The sequence below is a fragment of the Mizuhopecten yessoensis genome, unplaced genomic scaffold (assembly GCF_002113885.1).
Source record: "Mizuhopecten yessoensis strain PY_sf001 unplaced genomic scaffold, ASM211388v2 scaffold8949, whole genome shotgun sequence".
Taxonomy (NCBI): domain Eukaryota; kingdom Metazoa; phylum Mollusca; class Bivalvia; order Pectinida; family Pectinidae; genus Mizuhopecten; species Mizuhopecten yessoensis.
This window is the reverse complement of record NW_018407803.1, coordinates 488,815-514,916: the sequence shown is the minus strand read 5'-3', so window position 1 is coordinate 514,916 and position 26,102 is coordinate 488,815. Positions and strand designations below refer to the sequence as shown.

Sequence of the window (26,102 nt, the reverse complement as noted above, 5' to 3'; positions counted from 1 at the left end):
GGGGGGGGCACAATTTGAATGTGTTTATGGAGTGTGCTATGTATACAACAGAACGAAAAGTTGAAAAATAAAAAAAAGCATCAACACAAAACGACAAAAAGGAACATATTTGAATCGATACAACTCCGGTCTTTTTTCTATAATGTTATTCCTCCCATTGGTTCCTTTTGTTGTTTTAGTGCATCCTTTGTCATATTATTCTGTATCATAGACTCATTAAAATTAACCTGGATCCGTAGACTGTATACATCAGAGGGAAAATGGAATGTATCATTTAAAACATTTTGAAATACAGATATTTTAGCAAATTGTGGTATATAGGTTTTTTTTAATGCCAGCAGAATTGTAAAAATCCATTCTGAAAAGATAGCTATTTTTTTTTTGAAAGTTTGGAATATAAAAAAAAATTATTTTCTTCAATATATCTATCTGGTTCAACAATTCAATTAAGATAGAAAATAGGATTTTTTTTCAAGGAATGGTTTAGAAAAGGGGTAATAATAATTGATGACTTAGTTAAAGAAAAGGGTAATGGTATATTTTACAATTATCAAGAATTTATAGAGAAATTTCACATTAAGGATGTACACCTCTGAGAAGTCAAAAAATTCCTGTATTAAACTTCTTTTCTTATGTTGATTTTTGGAAAAAGGAAGTAATGGCATAGTAGAAAATGCTAAAACAAATATTTGTCCGTGTGTTCGTTTTTGTGCTATGATCGGTCAAAGATACCAATTTAACACAATAGGTGATTTTAGGTGAATTTTCGGGTTTTGACCATTTGCAGAACAAATTCATACTATTTCTTTCAAGTGTGTTATCAGATATGTATGAATGTTTGTAGAATTGATAAAAATATTATTTTCTTTTAAATTATGGAAGAAAAATTTCTTAAACTTATTCATTTTACTCAGAAAGGCGATTTTAGTTTCCCCTACCCCTAATTTTTAATGAAAAAGAGCACGTTTTTTCACCATTTTTTGCAGATTAAACGCTTGATATAAAAAAAAAAAAACTGTATTAAACTTTTTTTAGTATTCAATGAACCAAAAGAAATTGTGTTTCTCTTTCTAAAACAGCCACAAAAATGGGGGGTCGGTGTGCTTCTTTTTTTGTCCCATTATTATTTGTGTTATTTTTCACCTTTTTCGGGGTCAAAAATCAAAAGTGCTTCAGTTACCCTAATATGTAAAAAAAAAAAAATACCAATAATATATAACTTTCCACTTTTTTGCATATTATTTTAATCATATTGAACATTATAAAGTTGTACAGCAAAATTGAACCTGCTACATTTAAAAATGGTGACACAATAACAAATTAAGTGATCAATCTAGTGTCAAAAAAGTGAAATTTTGCCCTTTGTCAAGCGCAAGAAATTCACATAAATACACTTTTTCAAAATGGCCGCCAAATTGGTCATTTTTTTCAAATTCTTGTAAAAAATTATCTACAAACAACAGACATCTAGGTTTTTGACATGTTTTTCAGATGTGTGTTTGCTATTAAACCTATCATAATTTGTTAAATATTACAAAAACCCGTTACACCAGATCAAAACGAGTTCATCCTTAATACAGATTTTCTTACATATCAAGGTATTATGAACTATCCTTATATACCTCTTAATTTGGAAATATTTTTCAAAAGCAAAAAGGGAATACTAAGTACAAGATTTTTATTAAGTATTATGCGAAAATGATTTAATTCCCACTGGGAGAAAGAAATGGGAAGATTTTTTAAATTTTAATGAAGAAATATAGAGACAAATATATATCCCTTTAAAGTTACCCGAAATAAAAAAAAATTGCAATGGCTTCAGTTTAGAATTAATAATAATATCTTAACATCTTATTCCTACCTATTCAAAATAGCTGAATATCCTTATTGTTTTCATTGTAAAACTGAAAATGAAACAATAGTCCATGCATTATGGGAATTTGAAAAAGTTTTTAGCAGATTTCGAATTTCTATTAGATTTGCTATTTGTCCCATTTGCTTTTAATAAAGAATTTTTTTATCTTTGGTTTCTATAATGGAAAAAACAATGAAGATGATCTAGTAGTTCTAAATATAAAGCTATAATATATACATGTATAAGGCTATATGTATGCAGACTCGCTTATCAATTCCAGCTCTAAATTAATTAATTAAGGAAATATATAATACTCAAAAATATATTGCTACGGGTTAAGGTGATACTTATCTGAATAACTTTAATAATGAATGGAAAAAAAAGCATTCTCCATAACAAAACAAATATTCATAACATAAAATAGTATATAAACATTAGACTTTTCACATACATATTACGAAACTGATCTAATAGTAAATCATTGTCATGTCATAAGACACCATATTCCTCATTCCTACTTCTTTATTGCCTCCTCCAATTTTTCTGTATCTCTTTCTTTTCTTTTTGCCAAAAAACAGTACACAAAATGAAGTTCAATGTTAAAATGTTCACGTCAAAATAACATGTTTTTGCTTTATTAACATATACTATAAATTATTTTCCTTTTGTTTGAGTTGTTGATTTATTAGAATACATTATCAATCTAAAATCGGTAAATAAAGGCAAAGTATGAGTTGTTGAATGAAGGTAAAACAGTGAGCGTGCTGATAAGTATACATATTAAATGTTGTAAAATGTACTGGTACCAAAATTCTGAAAACTAAAACATTACAAAAACAAGAGATCCCAGAGGGATCTTGACGCCCACCTTTGTACCATCTTCATTAGTTCTTTGTTAGTTCGATCTTTTCTCTTCTTTCCTCTAATCTGTTTGATCGAGTCATGTTAACAGTAAATGCACCTTGAGGTAACTTTTGATCTAAACTTAATACTAATGTGTATGAAAGCCAACCTTCAAAGTGAGTTTGTCATTTCACATATTTACTAGTACCGTACTTAATGTGAAAGAAATAGAATCGATCATTGCAGTATGAGAAAGATCTGTTTAGTTCTTCTTTTAATCCATTTTGTTTTTATGATCAGTCTCAAAATATAACATGCACAACGAGGGATCAAAGGGAACCTAGATGAATTTGAGCAAGATCCCTCCCGTACTTCCCGAGAAATAGCGATAACAAACTTTCACTATCAAAATCCAAGATGGCTGCCTGTCGGCCATGTTGTTTATCCGATTAGTTTCTAAAATTGCCCTGCACAGCTAGGACAAAGAGGAACCTACATATAAAATTTAAGAAAGATCCCTCTAGTTCTTCCGGTGAAATAGCGGTAACAAACCTACACTATCAAAATCCAAGATGACTGCCTGTCGGCCATGTTGTTTATCCGATCAGTCTCAAAAATTGCCATGCACAGCTATGGACTAAGGGGAACCTACATATAAAATTTGAGAAAGATCCCTCTGGTACTTCTTGAGAAATAGCGATAACAAACTTTCAATATCAAAAGCCAAGATGGCTGCCAGTCGGCCATGTTGTTTATCCGATCAGTCTCGAAAGTTGCCCTGCACAGCTTAGGACCAAGGGGAACCTACATATCAAATTTGAGAAAAAAAACCTTTGGTACTTCTTGAGAAATACCGATAACAAGAATTGTTTAAGGACGGACGACAGACCACGGACGCATGGTGATTAGAATGGTGGGTGATGGTGGGCTAAAAAACCAAATATATTATTTGGTATCGAGGAAATATAGAAGTGCCTTTTACAACACATTTCATTAAATCATCATATGACAACAAAAATATCAAAAGTTATGTAACATATACCGTCTGTAAACGGTGTATACTAATGAAGTAAAGAATTAAAACCTGTATCCAAATAAATTTCCTCATCTAGAAATTCCAGATCATCTCTCCGAACATATTATAAAACGATGAGATTTGTGTTTCAGAAAAATGAAGATAATTTTAACGACGTCATTTTACATCCGGATTACTTATTTTGATCAAAAGGGGCATTCCTCGGAAAGTATGTAAGGGTTATGCCCCTTCTTCCACACATGCTATGCAAAGGATCATGGGTCACCGGAAGTGATTTTGGTCATCTGCGAAAGTCGACTGTTGTAAACAGATGCCGCCCAAACGGAGAGAACTGTCTCTATCAGAGAAAAGTGTCATCAAATCTTTGCACGAATCGGGAAGAAACCCAAATCAAATATCTGAACAAAAAGGACACCATCTTCCAACAATTTATGGTGTTTTGCGACGTATTTGTGAAGAAGGATCGATTGAAAACTTACATTTATCACCTGTTAACCATGATAAAACAAAAGATTACACAGGGTTGTCCCTCGCAAGTGTTCAAATATATAACAAGGAAATCCCAATATTATATTCATAATTATATTCATTACTCAGAAATACATCAAAACTTCATTTAGAAATAAGATAATATCTTTTTAAATAATCCAGTAGTTGTGTTTGTGAATAAGTACATATTGTCACCCTGGTTACATTTTATAACACTGATTAATATTTGTATATGTATCAATAACGTAACTGATACATATAAAGACCGTACAACATCGTACATGTATGCTCTCAGGATTTGTAATTAATATATCATAAGATTAATTTGAGTTACAGTGTGGTGAGATCTAGCAAACTGGCTGAGGGCGACAGTGATCGTCAACCCTTATTTGAGGTAGAGAGACCAAATGCTTTTACGAATAATTGATAGAAAGTTTGTGAATTGTGTATGTAAAGCGAGACGATTGTTATATTCTTCTTAATTGTTTATCGTTTGTAGTTGAGTCCTTCAATACAATGCTACACGTTATCCCTTATGTTATATTGTAATCAATTGTCAGTGTCGGTATATAACCATACCGAAATCAGATGGTATTCATTTTAGGATGATTGCCAACTGGTACATGTACGTGACTAATTCATGAAGCGAACAATTATCCATATTGACTTGAATTCCAACTGAAAGCAGCTCAGCTATGACATTTACCACTTTTCAAATATTATGTCTCATGGAAAATTGATTTAGTTTTAATAACATTTCTGCATTTTGTTGAAACAAATATGAGGACCGTGTATGCCTGTTTGATGAAAAGAACAGCCATCAAGGAAGTCAGTGGTATCTAATGTTATAATTATGATGTCACGAAACATTGATGACGTTAACACGTGGGCAATGGTATTCATAGCTAATATGAATGTCATCCGAACTTGTTGGTGTTATATTGTGCCAGTGTCATATAGTGGTAAGCTTTGAACTGTGTTGATATGGTGTTTACATGAATGACACACCTTTGTAGGCAGAAAGTATTTTATAAAGTATTTTATGCGCTACTGCATTATATTTTTTTGCTTGCGGTGTGTCATACACAATTAGACTGTAAAGACCATCTCAACACAATGCTTAAAATTACCATCTTTTGAGTATTTTGATGTAATAGAAATTAAAATATGTTATAAATATGCCTAATTCAGTTCAAATCAGTGTATGTATCACGTATGCTTGTTCAATGAATAGCATAGCCATCTCCTTTGGAGGGTCAAGGGTTTCCAACGTTATATATACAATTATGATGACGTCCTAATAATGATGTGCCACTGCATTTACAGTCTACATGAATGCCATCTGAATTTGTTTGGGATATATAATAGCAACGACATGCAGTAGTGGAAAATATCAACTATGAATATCATTCTGTTCATAAGACAAACATGAATGATACTTTTTAAACTACATTATGAATTTTGATAATTTTATATAATTTTCTATATTATTTACATGCGTAAGTGCGTGGTTGTCCGTAGTCAAAGACTGAACAATATTTCTGACGATCCCCTCAACAGATTAAGTTTATACTTAAATGATAGTAAGGCAACATAGAGTTCTACACTTTAGCATATTGTGGTGAGCAGTGGTCAAAAATAAAATATCTATGGTAACGTTTGACCATTTTTGACGTAAAGAGCGTGTATGCAATTATCTCGCAATCCCATTGTCAGATATACATGTAGTTTCACCATAGCATGGTAACATCGAGTTGCACACCTAATTAGATTTTGATGGTCAAGATTGAATGGTCAAAGGTTATATTGTTAAATCAATGAGACTGTGAACAAGCTAAGAAGTCAATGTTTTGCCCTACTCCATTGTAACCTTTTCGGTACTGGGATCAATCCAATGACAGGTACGAAGTTATATAAGTCTATTGTTTTCTTTTCATGCCTATCGTGGAATTCGTCTAGGGGTTAAATCTTGGAAACGTCTAATAAAGGACGTGTTATTGTGTAAATATACTACTGACTGGAAGCAGTGTCTCCTCCTCCCAAGAGACCTTTCTAGATGTGTGTATCTGCAATGTGGCATCAGTCCTTCGATTATTTCGTAATTATCAAAATGTTTTCCCTACTTAAGTAGAACATATGTTTATGCTGCAAAACTTGTGATTACTTCTCCAGATTGTGAATAGCATGTGCACGATGTAATATACCTGTAGCCGATACAGTTGCACATTGTATCTTGGACTGCTCTGGCGAAGAAGTGTTAGCTTTACGCAACACAGTCTTCTCAACGACTACGACTACCCTGTTGAGGTGAACGTTACACTGGACCAGGCGAGTCGGTAAACTCATATAACCACGTTTATTGGCTCTCCTGCTGAACTTATTCGAGATATTTTTGAAGAACACGACGATCTTCTTGTTTCTTGTACCAGATAGTTGTATTGTATCCAGTAAAGTATGAGTCCTTATAAATAACTTTATTTTTGTTTTAAACTAGTTGAAAGCAAGGCATTTGTTTAGTGTACAGGAATGCATTATTTGTCTTCCTTACATTTTTCAGTCATTGTACATTATTTGATAACTGTATACATTTTCTTATATTTAATGTTTATTTAAGATAAGTGTGTATTGCATTGAACTCTTCATGTTTGGAGGAATAAAGATATGAATGAATGAACGAATAAATGAATGAATGAATGAAAGAACAAACCCAGAACCAATACACAGGAACAGTAAAAACCATCAAAAGACATCATGAACTCTAAAAAAGGAAATGTGCTCAGGTTACAATATCCTATACCACATGTGGTATCTGTCATGATGTCCCCATGATGTTTCGGGGTACGACTGCCTTTGACACACAAAACATGTCATTTCACGTGTTTTCTCAAACTGCCTAATTATTTTCTTAACATTATACAAATACATTAAAATATTAAATAATTAAACATTCACTACCGTCAATGAACGGTCTTTATGAGAAATTGCTTGTTGAAATAAAAAAAAAATAGTGTAAAGGTTTTGACTAATACTAATGTAAAATGTATAAAACAGTGTGGTTTAACAAAATGTACATACAAAGTTCCTTGTTTCCCTCCAGCGCAAGTGCCTTACAGGCTTGTGGTATGTAGTCCGGGGGGTGGGGCGTTGTCATTCCGTCTCCACACTGACAGGAACATGTCACATTCTTGTTGTTTCCTGCAAAGTTCACAATTACCCCTATCCCAACCGCTATAGCCAAGAAGAGGAAAGTAAGAATGAATCCTGTGGTTACGGACACCTGACAGAGCGTCCCACTCGTCCTAGATCCGGAGCGTTTGTTCTCTCCCGTGTAATCATCCATGTCGGAAAAACTGAATCGTTCAGTAGATTTGAACATGGTAATGTATGAACTGGGCTATCAGTCACATGTGTCTCGGGTCTAGTACACCACGTTCCCGTGTGACACTGCCATAAAGTTGCGCCACTACAGCACTGAAGTATCGGTATATTACTTGATTGCTTTATAACGGTGCTACTTAAAAAATAAAATGTAATCTTCAAAGTTCAGCAAATGTTGACCGACCAGACGGCAAACCGTGGAGCAATGAAGAATTACAGACGTAAATATAAAACTTACAGGAACTGTCCCAAAATATTTAATGAAGACAAAAAAAGAGGCATAATACATGGAGGTCTTTATAATTTTGGTAAGAAAAGTCCCATAACATGAACAAAAGGAACGAAGGTGATATTTTGAACACATTATGAAAGTAGAATCTCTGGATGGCAAAACTGTATTAAACAAACATGAAAGGTACGATATATCTATTATGGATTTTCAAGTCTGTTTTAAAGGCCAGGTATACTTAGTGACGAGCAAGATGTCAACCATTATATCAGCGATCAATACAAAGACGAGTTTCTGCTCCCTCAACTTGGTCGCAACCGTTTACAGACGCAGACATTTATTTATGGCAAGAAATTTGCAAAACAAAACCGCAAAGAATCTTCACGCCAATTATTTTAACAAATTAGAACAGTATACTTATACAATATGACATTCCCTAGAGGGTTGGGCAAAACTGCTTTATTTCTATTATATAATATTATTGAATTACTCTTTTTCAATTATTTTGTAAATAATATACATAAACGACTACGGAATGCAGTTGATATTGAAGTTAATATCGGATACGAGCTAAAGTTGACGCTCAGCCTGATTTCTTTGATGTACATGCTGACGCCGTGGTGTATCTAGTCTGTCAGTCTGTGATGTACATGCTGACGCCGTGGTGAATCTAGTCTGTCAGTCTGTGGATAGGTTTGACGGTCAGCCTGATTTCTGTGATGTACATGCTGACGCCGTGGTGTATCTAGTCTGTCAGTCTGTGGATAGGTTTGACGCTCAGCCTGATTTCTGTTATGTACACGCTGACGCCGTGGTGTATCTAGTCTGTCAGTCTGTGGATAGGTTTGACGGTCAGCCTGATTTCTGTGATGTACATGCTGACGCCGGGGTGTATCTAGTCTGTCAGTCTGTGATGTACATGCTGACGCCGTGGTGTATCTAGTCTGTCAGTCTGTGATGTACATGCTGACGCCGGGGTGTATCTAGTCTGTCAGTCTGTGGATAGGTTTGACGCTAGGCCTGAATTCTGTGATGTACATGCTGACGCCGTGGTGTATCTAGTCTGTCAGTCTGTGGATAGGTTTGACGCTAGGCCTGAATTCTGTGATGTCCATGCTGACGCCGTGGTGAATCTAGTCTGTCAGTCTGTGGATAGGTTTGATTTGATGTTGTTTATCTCCTATTAACAGCTAAGGTCATTTAAGGACGTGCCTCCGTGTGTGTAGTGTATGCGTGCTTGTGTGTGTGTATGCAGGAAACAGGGTCCTTGTGATAGCGCGGATCTGATGCCGACCTTATAGTGCTATCTCACTAAAATGCTATGCCAAAGGCACCAAGCACAGCATTCTGCCCATTCACACTAAACTGACAACGGGTGAACCAGCTGTTGCCAATCCCCTTAATGCTGAACGTTAAGCAGGGAATAACAACTACAGTTTTTAAGAACTTTGGTATGTTCCGGCCTGGGGATAGAACCCATTGCCTTCCTCACCTGGGCGAACGCTCAACATTCAAGTCAAAAGTTAGGGGTTACCAAGCAAGGCGCTAGGAAATAAAGTTGAAGTAGAAAGAAAAAAAAGGACTTCAAAACTTTCTTGATTTATTATTATTTTTTCTGTCTGAGAAATGTTACCTGACTGTTTATACCCAGAAAACAACCATTTTGTTTAGAAAAGTTAGGACAGTAAGAGGAACTGAACATCATTTATGTGATGACGATAATAGAGCAGTTCAATTATTTAAAATAGTTATTGAACTATAATGGAAACTTTAGAAAGTCCCAAGTTCTGTTTCATAAATATGCGGAATAAGAATTTAAGATATAAACAATTAAGGATTACTTGGAACTTTATTCCGTCTAATTCTGATTCATGGAGGTGAGTCATTGAGTTATTGTGATTTTTCATTGTACAAATATTTCAACAGTAGTTTTTAAACATATTTTGTTTTTAAGCGAAGAACAGTCAATACTAGTTTGTATGTAGATGATAAATTGGGAATCTGTCCTTTTCTTGAGTAAAACAATTGCTAGAAATACGCAGTGAAGAAGCATCTATTTAAACAAAACAAAACGGGGCGCAAAATCAGACACAATTAACGTGTTGCCGCTCCATACGGCCATTTCATCAAATTACGGCTTGTCTGGTACAAAAGTTCAGTAGAATGGAAACAGAAGTCTAAAGAGTTGCCCAACATTTGGAGAAATACAGTCAAAGGGGAAAGGTGCCTATAAGACCCATTACAGAACAGAACTTTATTGAACACTCAACATTACAATATACAACTACCGGCTGCATCAGATAAATTATTATCTACCTAGTATTTCATGTAAATTGTTCCAGAAACTACAAGGTTGTGGACGACCTCGGGGACTGATAGTGCACCACCAGAGTCAACATTTTACAAATAACAATTATTTAGACATATGAAAGAAGCACTCAGTATGACGATGTAGAAAACCAAATAAAGCAAACAACTTTACAGTTAGGAATGCATCAGTTATTACGATTCTAATAAATGTCGAAAGTCTTAGGTTGACAGGACAATAAAGATATAATGTGCGTTATAAATAGTTAACCACTTTAATAACAAACCTCTAGGAACTATAGAAGTTGGTCTCTTTAGTACACCACACTTATAACAAACCCCTAGGAACTATATAAGTTGGTCTCGTCAGTAAACCACACTTATAACAAACCCTTAGGAACTATATAAGTTGGTCTCGTCAGTAAACCACACTTATAACAAACCCCTAGGAACTAATTAAGTTGGTCTCGTCAGTAAACCACGCTTATAACAAACCCTTAGGAACTATATAAGTTGGTCTCGTCAGTAAACCACACNCCTGGGAACTACAGATGTAACAAACCCCTGGGAACTACGGAGGTAACAAACCCTTGGGTACTACGGATGTGACAAACCCCTGGGAACTACGGATGTGACAAACACATGGGAACTACAAATGTGACAAACCCCTGGGAATTACGGATGTAACAAATCCATGGGTACTACGGATTTGACAAACCCCTGGGAACTACGGATGTGACAAACACCTGGGAACTACGGATGTGACAAATCCTTGGAAAGTACGGATGTGACAAATCCTTGGAAACTACGGATGGAACAAACTCCTGGGAACTACGGGTGTGACAAACCCTTGGGAACTACGGATGTGACTAACCTCTGGGAACTACAGATGTAACAAACCCATGGGTACTACGGATGTGACAAACCCCTGGGAACTACGGATGGAACAAACTCCTGGGAACTACAGATGTAACAAACCCCTGGGTACTACGGATGTGACAAACCCATGGGTACTACGGATGTCACAAACCCCTGGGAACTACGGATGGAACAAACTCCTGGGAACTACAGATGTAACAACCCCCTGGGAACTACGGATGGAACAATCTCCTGGGAACTACGGGTGTGACAAACCCTTGGGAACTACGGATGTAACAAACCCCTGGGTACGACGGATGTGACAAACCCCTGGGAACTACGGGTGTAACAAACCCATGGGAACTACGGATGTAACAAACCCCTGGAAACTACAGATGTAACAAACCCCTGGGTACTACGGATGTGACAAACCCATGGGTACTACGGATGTGACAAACCCCTGGGAACTACGGAGGTAACAAACCCCTGGGAACTACGGGTGTGACAAACCCTTGGGAACTACGGATGTGACTAACCTCTGGGAACTACAGATGTAACAAACCCATGGGTACTACGGATGTGAGAAACCCCTGGGAACTACGGAGGTAACAAACCCCTGGGAACTACGGGTGTGACAAACCCTTGGGAACAACGGGTGCAACATACCCCTGGGAACTACAGATGTAACAAACCCCTGGGTACTACGGATGTGACAAACCCATGGGTACTACGGATGTCACAAACCCCTGGGAACTACGGATGGAACAAACTCCTGGGAACTACAGATGTAACAACCCCCTGGGAACTACGGATGGAACAAACTCCTGGGAACTACAGATGTAACAACCCCCTGGGAACTACGGATGGAACAAACTCCTGGGAACTACAGATGTAACAACCCCCTGGGAACTACGGATGGAACAAACTCCTGGGAACTACAGATGTAACAACCCCCTGGGAACTACGGATGGAACAATCTCCTGGGAACTACGGGTGTGACAAACCCTTGGGAACTACGGATGTGACTAACCTCTGGGAACTACAGATGTAACAAACCCCTGGGAACTACAGATGTGACAAACCCTTGGAAACTACGGATGTGACAAATCCTTTGGAACTACGGATGTAACAAACCCCTGGGAACTACAGATGTGACAAACCCTTGGAAACTACGGATGTGACAAATCCTTTGGAACTACGGATGTCTTGGAAACTACGGATGGAACAAACTCCTGGGAACTACAGATGTAACAACCCCCTGGGAACTACGGATGGAACAATCTCCTGGGAACTACGGGTGTGACAAACCCTTCGGAACAACGGATGTAACAAACCCCTGGGAACTACACATGTAACAAACCCCTGGGAACTACGGAGGTAACAAACCCATCGGAACTACGAATGTGACAAACCCCTGGGAACTACGGATGTAACAAACCCATGGGTACTACGGATGTGAGAAACCCCTGGGAACTACGGAGGTAACAAACCCCTGGGAACTACGGGTGTGACAAACCCTTGGGAACTACGGATGTGACTAACCTCTGGGATCTACAGATGTAACAAACCCATGGGTACTACGGATGTCACAAACCCCTGGGAACTACGGATGTAACAATCCCCTGGGAACTACGAATGTGACAAACCCATGGGTACTACGGATGTGACAAAGGATGTGACCAACTCCTGGGAACTACGGATGTAACAAACCCCTGGGTACGACGGATGTGACAAACCCCTGGGAACTACGGATGTAACAAACCCATGGGTACTACGGATGTGAGAAACCCCTGGGAACTACGGAGGTAACAAACCCCTGGGAACTACGGGTGTGACAAACCCTTGGGAACTACGGATGTGACTAACCCCTGGGAACTACAGATGTAACAAACCCTTGGAAACTACGGATGTGACAAATCCTTTGGAACTACGGATGTCTTGGAAACTACGGATGGAACAAACTCCTGGGAACTACAGATGTAACAACCCCCTGGGAACTACGGATGTAACAAACCCATGGGTACTACGGATGTAACAACCCCCTCTACGGAGGTAACAAACCCTTGGGTACTACGGATGTGACAAACCCCTGGGAACTACGGGTGTAACAAACCCATGGGAACTACGGATGTAACAAACCCTTGGGAACAACGGATGTAACAAACCCCTGGGAACTACGGATGTAACAAACTCCTGGGAACTACGGGTGTGACAAACCCTTGGGAACTACGGATGTAACAAACCCCTGGGAACTACGGATGTGACAAACCCATGGGAACTACGGATGTGACAAACCCCTGGGAACTACGGATGTAGCAAACCCATGGGAACCACGGATGTGACAAACCCCTGGGAACTACGGAGGTAAAAAAAACCAGGGGAACTACGGATGTGACCAACTCCTGGGAACTACGGAGGTAACAAACCCATGGGAACTACGGATGTGACAAACTCCTGGGAACTACGGATGTAACAAACCCATGGGAACCACGGATGTGACAAACCCCTGGGAACTACGGAGGTAAAAAAAACCAGGGGAACTACGGATGTGACCAACTCCTGGGAACTACGGAGGTAACAAACCCATGGGAACTACGGATGTGACCAACTCCTGGGAACTACGGAGGTAACAAACCCATGGGAACTACGGATGTGACAAACCCCTGGGAACTACAGATGTAACAAACCCTTGGAAACTACGGATGTGACAAATCCTTTGGAACTACGGATGTAACAAACCCCTGGGAACTACGGATGTAACAAACCCATGGGTACTACGGATGTAACAAACCCCTGGGAACTACGGATGTAATAAACTCCTGGGAACTACGGGTGTGACAAACCCTTGGGAACTACGGATGTAACAAACCCCTGGGAACTACAGATGTAACAAACCCCTGGGTACTACGGATGTGACAAACCCATGGGTACTACGGATGTGACAAACCCCTGGGAACTACGGAGGTAAAAAAAACCAGGGGAACTACGGATGTGACCAACTCCTGGGAACTACGGATGTAACAAACCCATGGGAACTACGGATGTGACCAACTCCGGGGAACTACGGATGTAACAAACCCCTTGAAACTACAGATGTAACAAACCCCTGGGAACTACGGATGTAACAAACTCCTGGGAACTACGGGTGTGACAAACCCTTGGGAACAACGGATGTAACAAACCCCTGGGAACTACGGATGTGACAAACCCATGGGAACTACGGATGTGACCAACTCCTGGGAACTACGGATGTAACAAACCCATGGGTACTACGGATGTGACAAACCCCTGGGAACTACGGATGTAGCAAACCCATGGGAACCACGGATGTGACAAACCCCTGTGAACTACGGATGTAACAAACACATGGGAACTACGGATGTGACAAACCCCCGGGAACTACAGATGGAACAAACCCCTGGGAACTACGGATGTGAAAAACCCATGGGAACTACGGATGTAACAAACCCATGGGTACTACGGATGATACAAACCCCTGGGAACTACGGATGTAGCAAACCCATGGGAACCACGGATGTGACAAACCCCTGTGAACTACGGATGTAACAAACCCATGGGAACCACGGATGTGACAAACCCCTGGGAACTACGGAGGTAAAAAAAACCATGGGAACTACGGATGTGACCAACTCCTGGGAACTACGGAGGTAACAAACCCATGGGTACTACGGATGTGACAAACCCCTGGGAACTACGGAGGTAACAAACCCATGGGAACTACGGATGTGACAAACCCCTGGGAACTACGGATGTAACAAACACATGGGAACTACAGATGTAACAAACCCCTGGGAACTATGGAAGTAGATCTTTACAGTAAACCAGGACTTTCTAAGTAACAAACCTCTGGGATCTATACAATAAACCGTGTTCATGTTGAATCCCGGGGTCATAAGTTTATGTAGTCTTCTTCGGTTAAAGTTTATACTGCAATCCACGGGGTCAAAAAACAAGAGAATACCGAAGTGTCAACAAAACCGTATTTCAAATTCAAAAGGAATCAAACTATGGCAAAATATGAACAAGAGAAAGATTCACATGAAGACCACTAAATAAGGTTCAAAGAGTTAAAAAACACAAGAGCTATATCATAGGTACCGGTAGCTTTATTTTATTGTTTAGATGTGATTTGGAAATCAGCATGTAAACTAAGTGAAATACAATACTTATCATGTAATCAAAGGATAAGAATTATAAAATATTGGTAAATGTTCCTTTTGGGGCCCCGCTCTAGCCCCTGGGGATCGGGCAGGAATTACAATTTTACAATGAAATACTCTCATCCACCAAAGATGATTCTGACTAAGTTTGAATAATTTTCTGCTGAAAATGGATAAAATATACCCAATAGTGTTATTTCCCCAAATAAACTATAGTAAACTTTACCCCCTCCCCAAGGAGGAACGGACGGCTAAGGGGTCCTGAAATTGACAATTTCAATAAAGCTCCTGGTGATCTTTCTATCCATGCACTGAAATTGACTGTAGTACCTCTGAGTCTGGAGAAGAAGATTTTTGAAATATTTGTAAAGTTTCCCTTTTGGGCCCGACCTGGCCCGTTGGGGTTGGGGTAGGAATCCCAATTTTACATTTTAAAACCATCTTCCTTCAAGGATAATTCTTACCAAGTAAGAATAATTCCCTACAGAAAATTGTAAAAGTATATATACACAAAAGTGTTGTTTCCGTAAGTTACATCATCATGTCAAACTTACAGAAGTGTCGCGCTGATATCAACATGTGGTCCCTTTTCTTGTGTAATTGGAACGGAGTATCCTTCTTCTTGGACGACCATATTACAGCTGCTGCTGACTCACATTCGTTTACTGATGCTTCATGAACAAGTGGTTTCAGGGTGTCTTCCCTCCCAGTCTGAAGAAACAAGACCCATCTACGGCTCTTTTTGAACTTTACCCCCATAGTGATGGCTTGTGTTTTGTGGGGCCATCAGTGGCATGAGAAAAGTATCTTGTTTCATTGTGACAATTTGGCCACTGTAGAAATTATTTCTAAAGGGCGCTCAAAAGTGAAAAGCATAATGGGGCTTATGCGCAAACTTACCTATCATTCTGCTGTCAACAACTTTGTCGTTCATGCTGTGCACATTCCTGGAAAACTTAATAACATTGCTGATGCTATTTCTTGGTTCCAGATTCAACGTTTCAGAAAGCTTGCACCTCTGGCGGAAGTTCTTCCCGTTCAATGTCTTCCCACGTCATCTTTAATGATGAGCTGAGCAACGAAGTGGACGATTTGTGGAACCATGACTTAAATGAGAGGACTCTAGCTACCTACAGATCAGGTTTGAATTGTTTTCGGGCTTTCATGCTTCTACAAGGAATCGGTTTTCCTGTGGATTCTCTTCCTCCAGTATCTGAAGACTTGTTGATACGTTATGTTACACATTGTCAAACAGCGCTAGGTATTAGGTATGACACCATTAAACTTTACTTTGCGGTTGTACGTTTCCATTACATCCGCTATAGTTTAGGTGATCCACTCGCGAATACTCTTAGACTGTCATACATCTTGCGAGCTATCAAGAAGTCCAATGTGTTTTCATCGACAAAGCGTTTTCCTATTACATGTGATATACTGAGAAAAGTGTGTTCCACCTTGTCGAGCAAAATGGGTTTGTTCGATCCCTTCATTGACCTCGTGCTCGCTTGTTAAGTTTAAGTTGTATTAAGGGTATGTTAAGCTAGCAGAGTGAGCTCGAGTAGCCCCTGATATGCCAAATGTTAATAATGTATAAATGTACTTCCTAATGTATCTTATTCATGTTTTATGCTAACATGTGTAATAAACAGATAAACTGTTTATCGTGTTTTAGTTGTATATCAAATGATAATTTGACTTGTTAAATGTTAAATTATAGTTTGTATACAACTATATGTACTTCTCCTGCATGGCTTGTTTAGTGTATGTTTCGTTTAGTCGCGAATTCATTATGTTAAAAATGCACTTAAATGTACATGTTACATTTTGTATCTTCTCTTTGTGTTGCTTATTACAAGAATATGTGCTTTGGCAGGTTTATTTCCTTTGTTGTATCCATCTTGATATCGTAGTTGGTCATATGCGTCTCTATAAAGGTTGTTGATATCTTTATGCTAATGAGTGGGGTAGATTTTGACCAATCAGCGTTATCCCCTAGAGTGGTATTAGTATTAATTTTGACAGCACCCTATTCATTCTTTGTTTTTGGCGGATTATCATCGCGTTTGTTTTTATGTACCCACCCACCGTCCCCAGATTCACCTATGATGTACTTTTTTTCTCACATACTGTGACCTGTTTCTTCCTGTATATTATTCCTTATATTGTTAGGTGGGTTACTCACTCTTTGTAATTTATTCTTTAACCCATGTTTTAATTCCAGGCTTTTATTTCCAGGGGAATTTTACCCCCAATACTTTATTAATTGTAATATTATTCATTTACTATGTCAGTAGCTTCTATATATGTATCAACATCTCAAGGAATGCTTAGAGTCAATTCGCTTCTCTGCAGTTCAGTAGAATCAAGCTTCTTCTCTAGGTCTATTCTATTTCAAGTCTTAGAGTCAAGTCGCTTCTCTGGAGTTCGGCAGAGTCAAGCCTCTTCGCTATGTGTCTTTTTGGAGTCTTGATGTTAAGTTTAAGTTGTATTAAGGGTATGTTAAGCATGTAGAGTGAGTAGCCCCTGATCATATGCCAAATGTTAATAATGTATAAATGTACTTCCTAATGTATCTTATTCATGTTTTATGCAAACATGTGTAATAAACAGATAACCTGTTTATCGTGTTTTAGTTGTATATAAATCCCTATATAAATTATATGAAACTTTACCCCCTCCCCAAGAAGGGATGGCCCGGGGGTCTTGAAATTTACAATTTCAATTAAACCCCTGATGATCTTTCCATCGATGCAGAGAAAAAGACTGTTGTACCTCTGAGTCTGGAGAGGAAGATTTTTGAAATATTGGTTAATTTTCCCTTTGGGGCCCCACCCTGGCCCCAGGGGTTGGGGTAGGAATCCCAATTTTACATTTTAAAACCATCCTCCTCCAAGGATAATTCTCACAAAGTAAGAATAATTTCCTACGGAAAATTGTCAAAATATGCCCAAAAGTGTTGTTTCCTTATATAAACTACAGTAAACTTTACCCCCACCCCAAGGGAGAACGGATAGCTCGGGGGTCCTGAAATTTATAATTTCAATAAAGCCCCTGTCTATCCATGTAGAGAAAATGGCTGTAGTACATCTGAGTCTGGAGAAGAAGATTATTGAAATATTGGTTATGTTTTCCCTTTGGGGCCCCACCCTGGCCCTTGGGGTTGGGGTAGGAATCCCAATTTACAATTGTGTAGTCTCATCTACCAAGGATGATTCTGAACAAGTTTGAAAAAAATCCATCAACTGGTTCTTGAGAGAAGTTGAAAATGTAAAAAGTGTACGCACAACGAGGGACGGAAAGTGATCGAAATAGGTCACCTGAGCTTTGTCCGTGAAAAGACAAAGTGTTCCGGAAAGGTAAGCGTCTTCTACTTCATCGACAACACTCACGTAAATATACGTCAAACCAAAGTAATGTCACGTCCTCATACCGAGAACCGGGGTAGTGACTATAAAACCACAAGACACACTAATGAGCATAATCAAAACATCAACTTTCATATCACATAAAGAAATAGCACACTTCCCCATGAGATCGTGATGTCGACCATAACACTTGTCCCTAGTCTTCATCAACCTGCATCTCCTGCATTCCTCTGTTGTGAGTTTGTTCATCAGCAGTCGGTGTCGGTCATGGAAGTCAGGATATTCGTCGCAAAATCTTGAATACCGAATCAACTGCGATATATAAACACCGTAAAAAGAGGAAGCAGGGACGTTTCTATCAAGAAAAGGGAAAATCACGATCAGAAAGTCGAAATCGTTCCTCTTATCGTATAGCTTAGTACTTAGTAAGTCGTCCCAGTTGGTCATGTCGTAAGTAAAGGCAGGGGTCGACATTAACACTAATCCGCTAGTCCTGGACTAGTAGATTTCAGCAAGGACTAGTGAATCACCTAACCTAACTGGTCCTTTGGACTTGTGAAAAATATGGTTATAAAATAAGAACATTTCTTTTTTAAAATTTAGAAAACTGCTAAAAATAAGATATATTGCATGATGATTGTCAAAATTGTCCTAAAACTTTACCATATATTTATAGTCTAGTAGTTATTTTAAGTCTCCTACAGTCAATTACTTTTGATGATTCATGTTGTAGATCGCAATTTTGTCCTTATCAGGAAATCTTGGACTAGTTACATTGACAAAGTACTAGTTAGTAATATATTCAACTAGTTCTGTGGACTACCAAACAAAAACAGTTACATGTAGTGTCTAACCCTGAAAGGTCGAGGATTTAAGCGTCTGGAGTAGAAAAGTCTGGGCTGGACGTGTCTTTGATTTCAAGCTTTAGAGGGTGTATACGATCTAGGTGACCAATTTGTTTTGTTACTTAAAGATAGTGCATTGTCAATATATCTGAAAAAGGACTTGGCTAGGTTTTTGTTACCATTCCTGATAACATCATTAATAAATTTAGTGTTGTGAGAAAACAAAAACGAATCATCCTGAAGAGGGGCACAGTTTGTTCCCATAGGAACGTCTTTAGTCTGCTGAAATATTTAATTCAACAAAAATACCGTCAACCAGGTATTGAATCATATTCTCCATCTATTTTTTTTTTATCTTTGATGTGCATTTAATAAAATAAGCTCCAAAATGATTTACAACTAAATATTCATATGGTCTGAAAAGAAAGCTCTCATAGTTCAGTATAAAGAAGGTACAGAAGTCCAAAGTTCAGTAAGAAGAAACCTTTTTGAAAAGAGGATGTTTAAGGTTTTTTGAATTTTTAAATCCACATTCCATTTATCCCACTTCTTGTGTATTTAATAACATAATACGACTGTAAAGCTGATTTAAAGGTAGTAAGAATGATCCTGAGTGAGATGTAAAAATTAGTTCTTAATAGTGCAACACACTTCGTATGAACCCCAGAGAAATTTAAGTAATTGACAGTAAAGCACTTTATAACAAAGCCTAGGAGATATAAGTAACTAGCTCTCTATTGTCACATTATATAAAAATCAGAAAGACCTAAGTAAATTCTAACAAGAGGCCAAAGGGCCTTAGCGGTCACCTGAGTTATATCATAGGTACTGGTAGCTTTATTTTATTGTTTAAATGTGATGTGGAAATCAGCATGTAAACTAAGTGAAATACAATACTTGTCATGTCATCAAAGGATAAGAATTGTAAAATATTTGTAAATGTTCCCTTGGGGGCCCCGCTCTAACCCCTGGGGATGGGGCAGGAATTCCAAGTTTACAATGTGATACCGCCATCCACCAAAGATGATTCTGACCAAGTAAAAATAATTTCCAACAGAAATTGTCAAAATATACCCAAAAGTGTTGTTTCCCTTTATTAACTATAGTAAACTTTACCACCTCCCCAAGGGAGAACGGATAGATCGGGGGTCCTGAAATTTACAATTTAAATAAAGCCCCTGATGATCTTTCTATCCATGCAGATAAAATGACTGTAATACCTCTGAGTCTGGAGAAGAAGATTTTTGAAATATTGGTTAATTTTCCCTTTGGGGCCCCGCCCTGGCCCCTAGGGTTGGGGTAGGAATCCCAATTTTACAGTTTGGTAGCCTCATCTACCAAGGATGATTCTTAAGTTTGAAAAAATTCCATCCACTGGTTCTTGAGAAGAAGTTGATAATGTAAAAAGTTTACGCACGACGCACGACGACGGACGGAAAGTGATTGGAATAGGTCGCTTGAGCAAAGCTCAGGTGACCTAAAAACAGTAAAACATGTTGCAATGCACAATAAACCACTGGGGATGCATACAATTAGCTATTTACAGTAAAAAATGTTTTAAAAACGACTTTTAAGTTCCTGGGAGATGACAACAATATCACTTCTTAAAAGCATGGTCTAAGTAAACATATATATTGTAATTATAATCCAACTATCTCAGACGTCAATGTAAAACATGACTATTTTGTGTTCCATTTCACTCTTTTATTTCTTGTTAATACATGAATATTATATCTATACTAAAACTACACGTTTAATACAGCGATTTTTCATTTGGTACAGTGGTATTTTTGTATATTAACATACAAATTACCATATACTGATAAATTAGTATCAAGATCTGAAGTATTAGTGAATCATATTTAGTACACATGTTGTTTTCATTGTAATGTGCAATTCTGGTATTCTCTTGGCCACCGAATGTACAGTCCCAAAAACAATTAGACACATACTTATGTAATAAACAGGGAAGAGCATCCTAGCGTTCTATCAGACATCTCACATTTAATTTATTCAAGATTATATATACACGAGTATAATTATCTTATAAAATCTGCGTAATTTGCTTTTACAGAAACAAAAGAGATTGAAAGGACCAGACAGCAGGTCATATAACAACCTATTTAAAAAATATAAATCACAGTCAATGTATAAACAAAAATTATAATAATACAATGTATAAATATATATATAAGACTTTTTGACATGATACAATTTCCAACATGATACAATTTGCCAAAGATTCTTTTGAAATTATTAACAACCATTCATTTCTGAAACTGAAAATTATGTATACATTATATAAAACAACAAAAGGCTAAATGAGAGTTATTCCTCCACATTTCTTTTTATCTAGTTTACAATTAAAAAAACAAGTCTAAAAACACAGACAACGAAAAATTATAATTTCAAAACTGAACAACATTCATGTAGCTTAAGTATATACATAATGTACATGTAAAACAAAAGTAACATTCTTCTTTTCTTTTAAATGTGTTCATGAACTTTGAGCAATTATCATCAAATCTTTATATAGAAACAGTGACCTTGACCTGTCAATAATAAACCTCTAATTTAATTCCAAGTATACATGTTTATAAGCTACTCATCACTGTGTAATCTAATTCCATGTATACATGTTTATAAGCTACTCATCACTGTGTAATCTAATTCCATGTATACATGTTTATAAGCTACTTATCACTGTGTAATCTAATTCCGTGTATACATGTTTATAAGCTACCCATCACTGTGTAATCTAATTCCAAGTATACATGTTTATAAGCTACTCATCACTGTGTAATCTAATTCCAAGTATACATGTTTATAAGCTAAACATCTCTGTGTAATCTAATTCCAAGTATACATGTTTATAAGCTACTCATCATTGTGTAATCTAATTCCAAGTATACATGTTTATAAGCTACTCATCACTGTGTAATCTAATTCCATGTATACATGTTTATAAGCTACCCATCACTGTGTAATCTAATTCCATGTATACATGTTTATAAGCTACTCATCACTGTGTAATCTAATTCCAAGTATACATGTTTATAAGCTACTCATCACTGTGTAATCTAATTCCAAGTATACATGTTTATAAGCTACTCATCACTGTGTAATCTAATTCCAAGTATACATGTTTATAAGCTACTCATCACTGTGTAATCTAATTCCAAGTATACATGTTTATAAGCTACTCATCACTGTGTAATCTAATTCCAAGTATACATGTTTATAAGCTACTCATCACTGTGTAATCTAATTCCAAGTATACATGTTTATAAGCTACTCATCACTGTGTAATCTAATTCCAAGTATACATGTTTATAAGCTACTCATCACTGTGTAATCTAATTCCAAGTATACATGTTTATAAGCTACTCATCACTGTGTAATCTAATTCCAAGTATACATGTTTATAAGCTACTCATCACTGTGTAATCTAATTCCAAGTATACATGTTTATAAGCTACTCATCACTGTGTAATCTAATTCCAAGTATACATGTTTATAAGCTACTCATCACTGTGTAATCTAATTCCAAGTATACATGTTTATAAGCTACTCATCACTGTGTAATCTAATTCCAAGTATACATGTTTATAAGCTACTCATCACTGTGTAATCTAATTCCAAGTATACATGTTTATAAGCTACTCATCACTGTGTAATCTAATTCCAAGTATACATGTTTATAAGCTACTCATCACTGTGTAATCTAATTCCAAGTATACATGTTTATAAGCTACTCATCACTGTGTAATCTAATTCCAAGTATACATGTTTATAAGCTACTCATCACTGTGTAATCTAATTCCAAGTATACATGTTTATAAGCTACTCATCACTGTGTAATCTAATTCCAAGTATACATGTTTATAAGCTACTCATCACTGTGTAATCTAATTCCAAGTATACATGTTTATAAGCTACTCATCACTGTGTAATCTAATTCCAAGTATACATGTTTATAAGCTACTCATCACTGTGTAATCTAATTCCAAGTATACATGTTTATAAGCTACTCATCACTGTGTAATCTAATTCCAAGTATACATGTTTATAAGCTACTCATCACTGTGTAATCTAATTCCAAGTATACATGTTTATAAGCTACTCATCACTGTGTAATCTAATTCCAAGTATACATGTTTATAAGCTACTCATCACTGTGTAATCTAATTCCAAGTATACATGTTTATAAGCTACCCATCACTGTGTAATCTAATTCCATGTATACATGTTTATAAACTACCCATTACTGTGTAATCTAATTAAAAGTATACATGTTTATAAGCTGTCTATCACTGTGTAATCTAATTCCAAGTATACATGTTTATAAGCTACCCATTACTGTGTAATCTTATTCAAAGTATACATGTTGACAAGCTACTCATCACTGTGTAATCTAACTCCATGTGTACATGTTGATAAGCTACCCATTACTGTGTAACCATGGCATTGTCACTATATAGCCTCTTTGAAAGCTGTGTTGTTGATGGGACTTTAATTACCATGCATCACGAGACACAATTCTTAGCGTATTAATACAACACTGACCGGAACTACAATATCCAATATAAATAAACATGACGGCTGCTGAAATATCGCTGGGCATTATGAGATTTGACAATGTCATTGTAAATTAATGTGCAAAATAAAAAATAAAATAAAAAACACTTTTATTACAACGAAAACAAGACCAAGGTCTGCAATATCGTACAAAATGCATATTGGTTGAAATCGCCAATGACGGCAATGGAAACAATTTTAACGCGCATGCAATTTATCAGAAATATCGTCTGTTACACTGCACTGATCTACAGGGGTTCGTTACAATTGTCTATATTCTATAGACCTACTGCACACATAAACATTTCAGACATTTGTAACGAACCTGTGCTTCGTCGCAAGATCAAACGCTATCAGTTTCAAGCGTCTCGCATCCACAGTTCCTCAGTTTCTGACGACATGTCAAGTAACCAGATTGTTATAGGATCTACCGACTGTTGTCGGGTTCCCATACAATCAACAAATACATTCACGCCTGGATTCTTCACAAAACGAGCAAAGAGAAAAGTTTGAATTAACTTCCAAAAATAACTCCCTCATTGAGGGCAAGGTCGGATTTACGGTGTTCACTGTATTTGTCCATGCGCGAAATTAAATCACCATATAGACATATCATACGCAATTGTATTGATACTGAATTGTGGAATAAAATTGAAGTGTTTGTTAAAATTTCAAAGTACTACTTTGTTTGCCAACCAGCACGCGACAATACGCTGTTCAAACTATTGAACGAAATTGTGTGGACTGTTGATAAGGCGGGCATTTTTAATTTTAAATATAAATTATAAGTTAAAAAAGAAGATAAGAGGCAGAGAAAACGTAAATATAAGTATTGAACTGCTTTTGTATGGTATTTATGATCTATTTGAATGACACAGCTTTGCCAGCAAACAAAAAATAATGCGCTAGCGCGCATTATGTTGTTTGCTTGCAAAGCTGTGTCATTCAAATAGATCATAAATACCATACAAAAACAGTTCAATGCTTAAGTATACATGTTTATAAGCTACTCATCACCGTAAGTGTGTTATTGGTCTTAGTACCCGGGTGGTCTGATAGATATAGGCTCTCGCCAACATCGGACATGAAATGGTGTTAGGTCACCTGCCAGACCAGATTTTATTTTGGTTATCTCTGGATATTCCGTTTTCCTCCCACATTAAGACACTTTTCACGACAAATTTGTTTCATTATTGTTAACTTGTTATACAGATACAGTTTAAATTTATTTATTTGTTGGTACTCTCTAAGCCAAATCAAATTTTAAAATTCAAGATCAGAAGTAGTTGTTACTTTGTTTGAAATAACAATAACCCTGATAGGAAATTTAAGACAAATAAATTAAATGATGTCTCACAGTTAATAATGATGTCTCACAGTTGATAATGCTGCACACATCACATAACGCCCTTCTCCATACAATACCATATCATTTTTTTATATGACGTCATAGATTCTCATAATACTGAGTCAGGATCATATGAAGAAGTTTACAGTGACAGCTTACAACAGTCTAGTAACATAACCAAGTTTGATTTCTTCAATAATTTTATTGACAACATTCTTGATAGTGGAATGATTATAAGTATGAATGCTACCATTGAGACCCCAATTTGAATTCTACAATATATATCTCTTTCTAAGTAATAAGGCACAGCAAACTGTGGGATTATCCCCTGTGCCCTGAAAAACAGCTAGACGGCCACAGAAACAGACATACATACAAATCAACAATATAACTGTGTTCCATCACCTTATCTTCTGTCTTTTACTGTTTATGTTTTTCAAAACACTACGGTTATAGGGACGGTAAAACACAAAATGGTAACAAAAGTCACCACTAGGGCACTAGTCTGATGTTTGCACAAGGTTTCATACACATGTTTAAAATAGTTCTCAAGTTGAATCTAGGAATCATTACCTTTTGTATTTTGGGGCATTTGCTTCCATATGGTAACAGGAAAGATGTTGAAAATGAGAATCTCCCAAAAGCTAAAGACACGACTACAGGACTAGCCTGATATGTGTACAAGCTTTCCTGGAATAGTCTGAATGGTTCTAGAGTTATTGTCTAGTAAAGATTAGAAACACTGAATTGTATAATGGTTCTAGAGTTATTGTCTGGTAAAGATTAGAAC

At 37.0% G+C, this 26,102-nt stretch overlaps 1 protein-coding gene across 1 annotated transcript in view; it reads right to left on the bottom strand.

The window, feature by feature from the left end:
* The window catches only part of LOC110456926 (aminopeptidase Ey-like), a 33,671-nt gene extending 25,999 nt beyond the window's left edge, over positions 1–7,672 (bottom strand). The window contains exon 1 of the mRNA XM_021507996.1: positions 7,299–7,672. Coding sequence (XP_021363671.1) covers positions 7,299–7,599 — 301 coding nt within the window. The 5' untranslated portion in view covers positions 7,600–7,672. The remainder of the gene's footprint in view (positions 1–7,298) is intronic.
* Between the last annotated feature and the right edge of the window lie 18,430 nt (positions 7,673–26,102).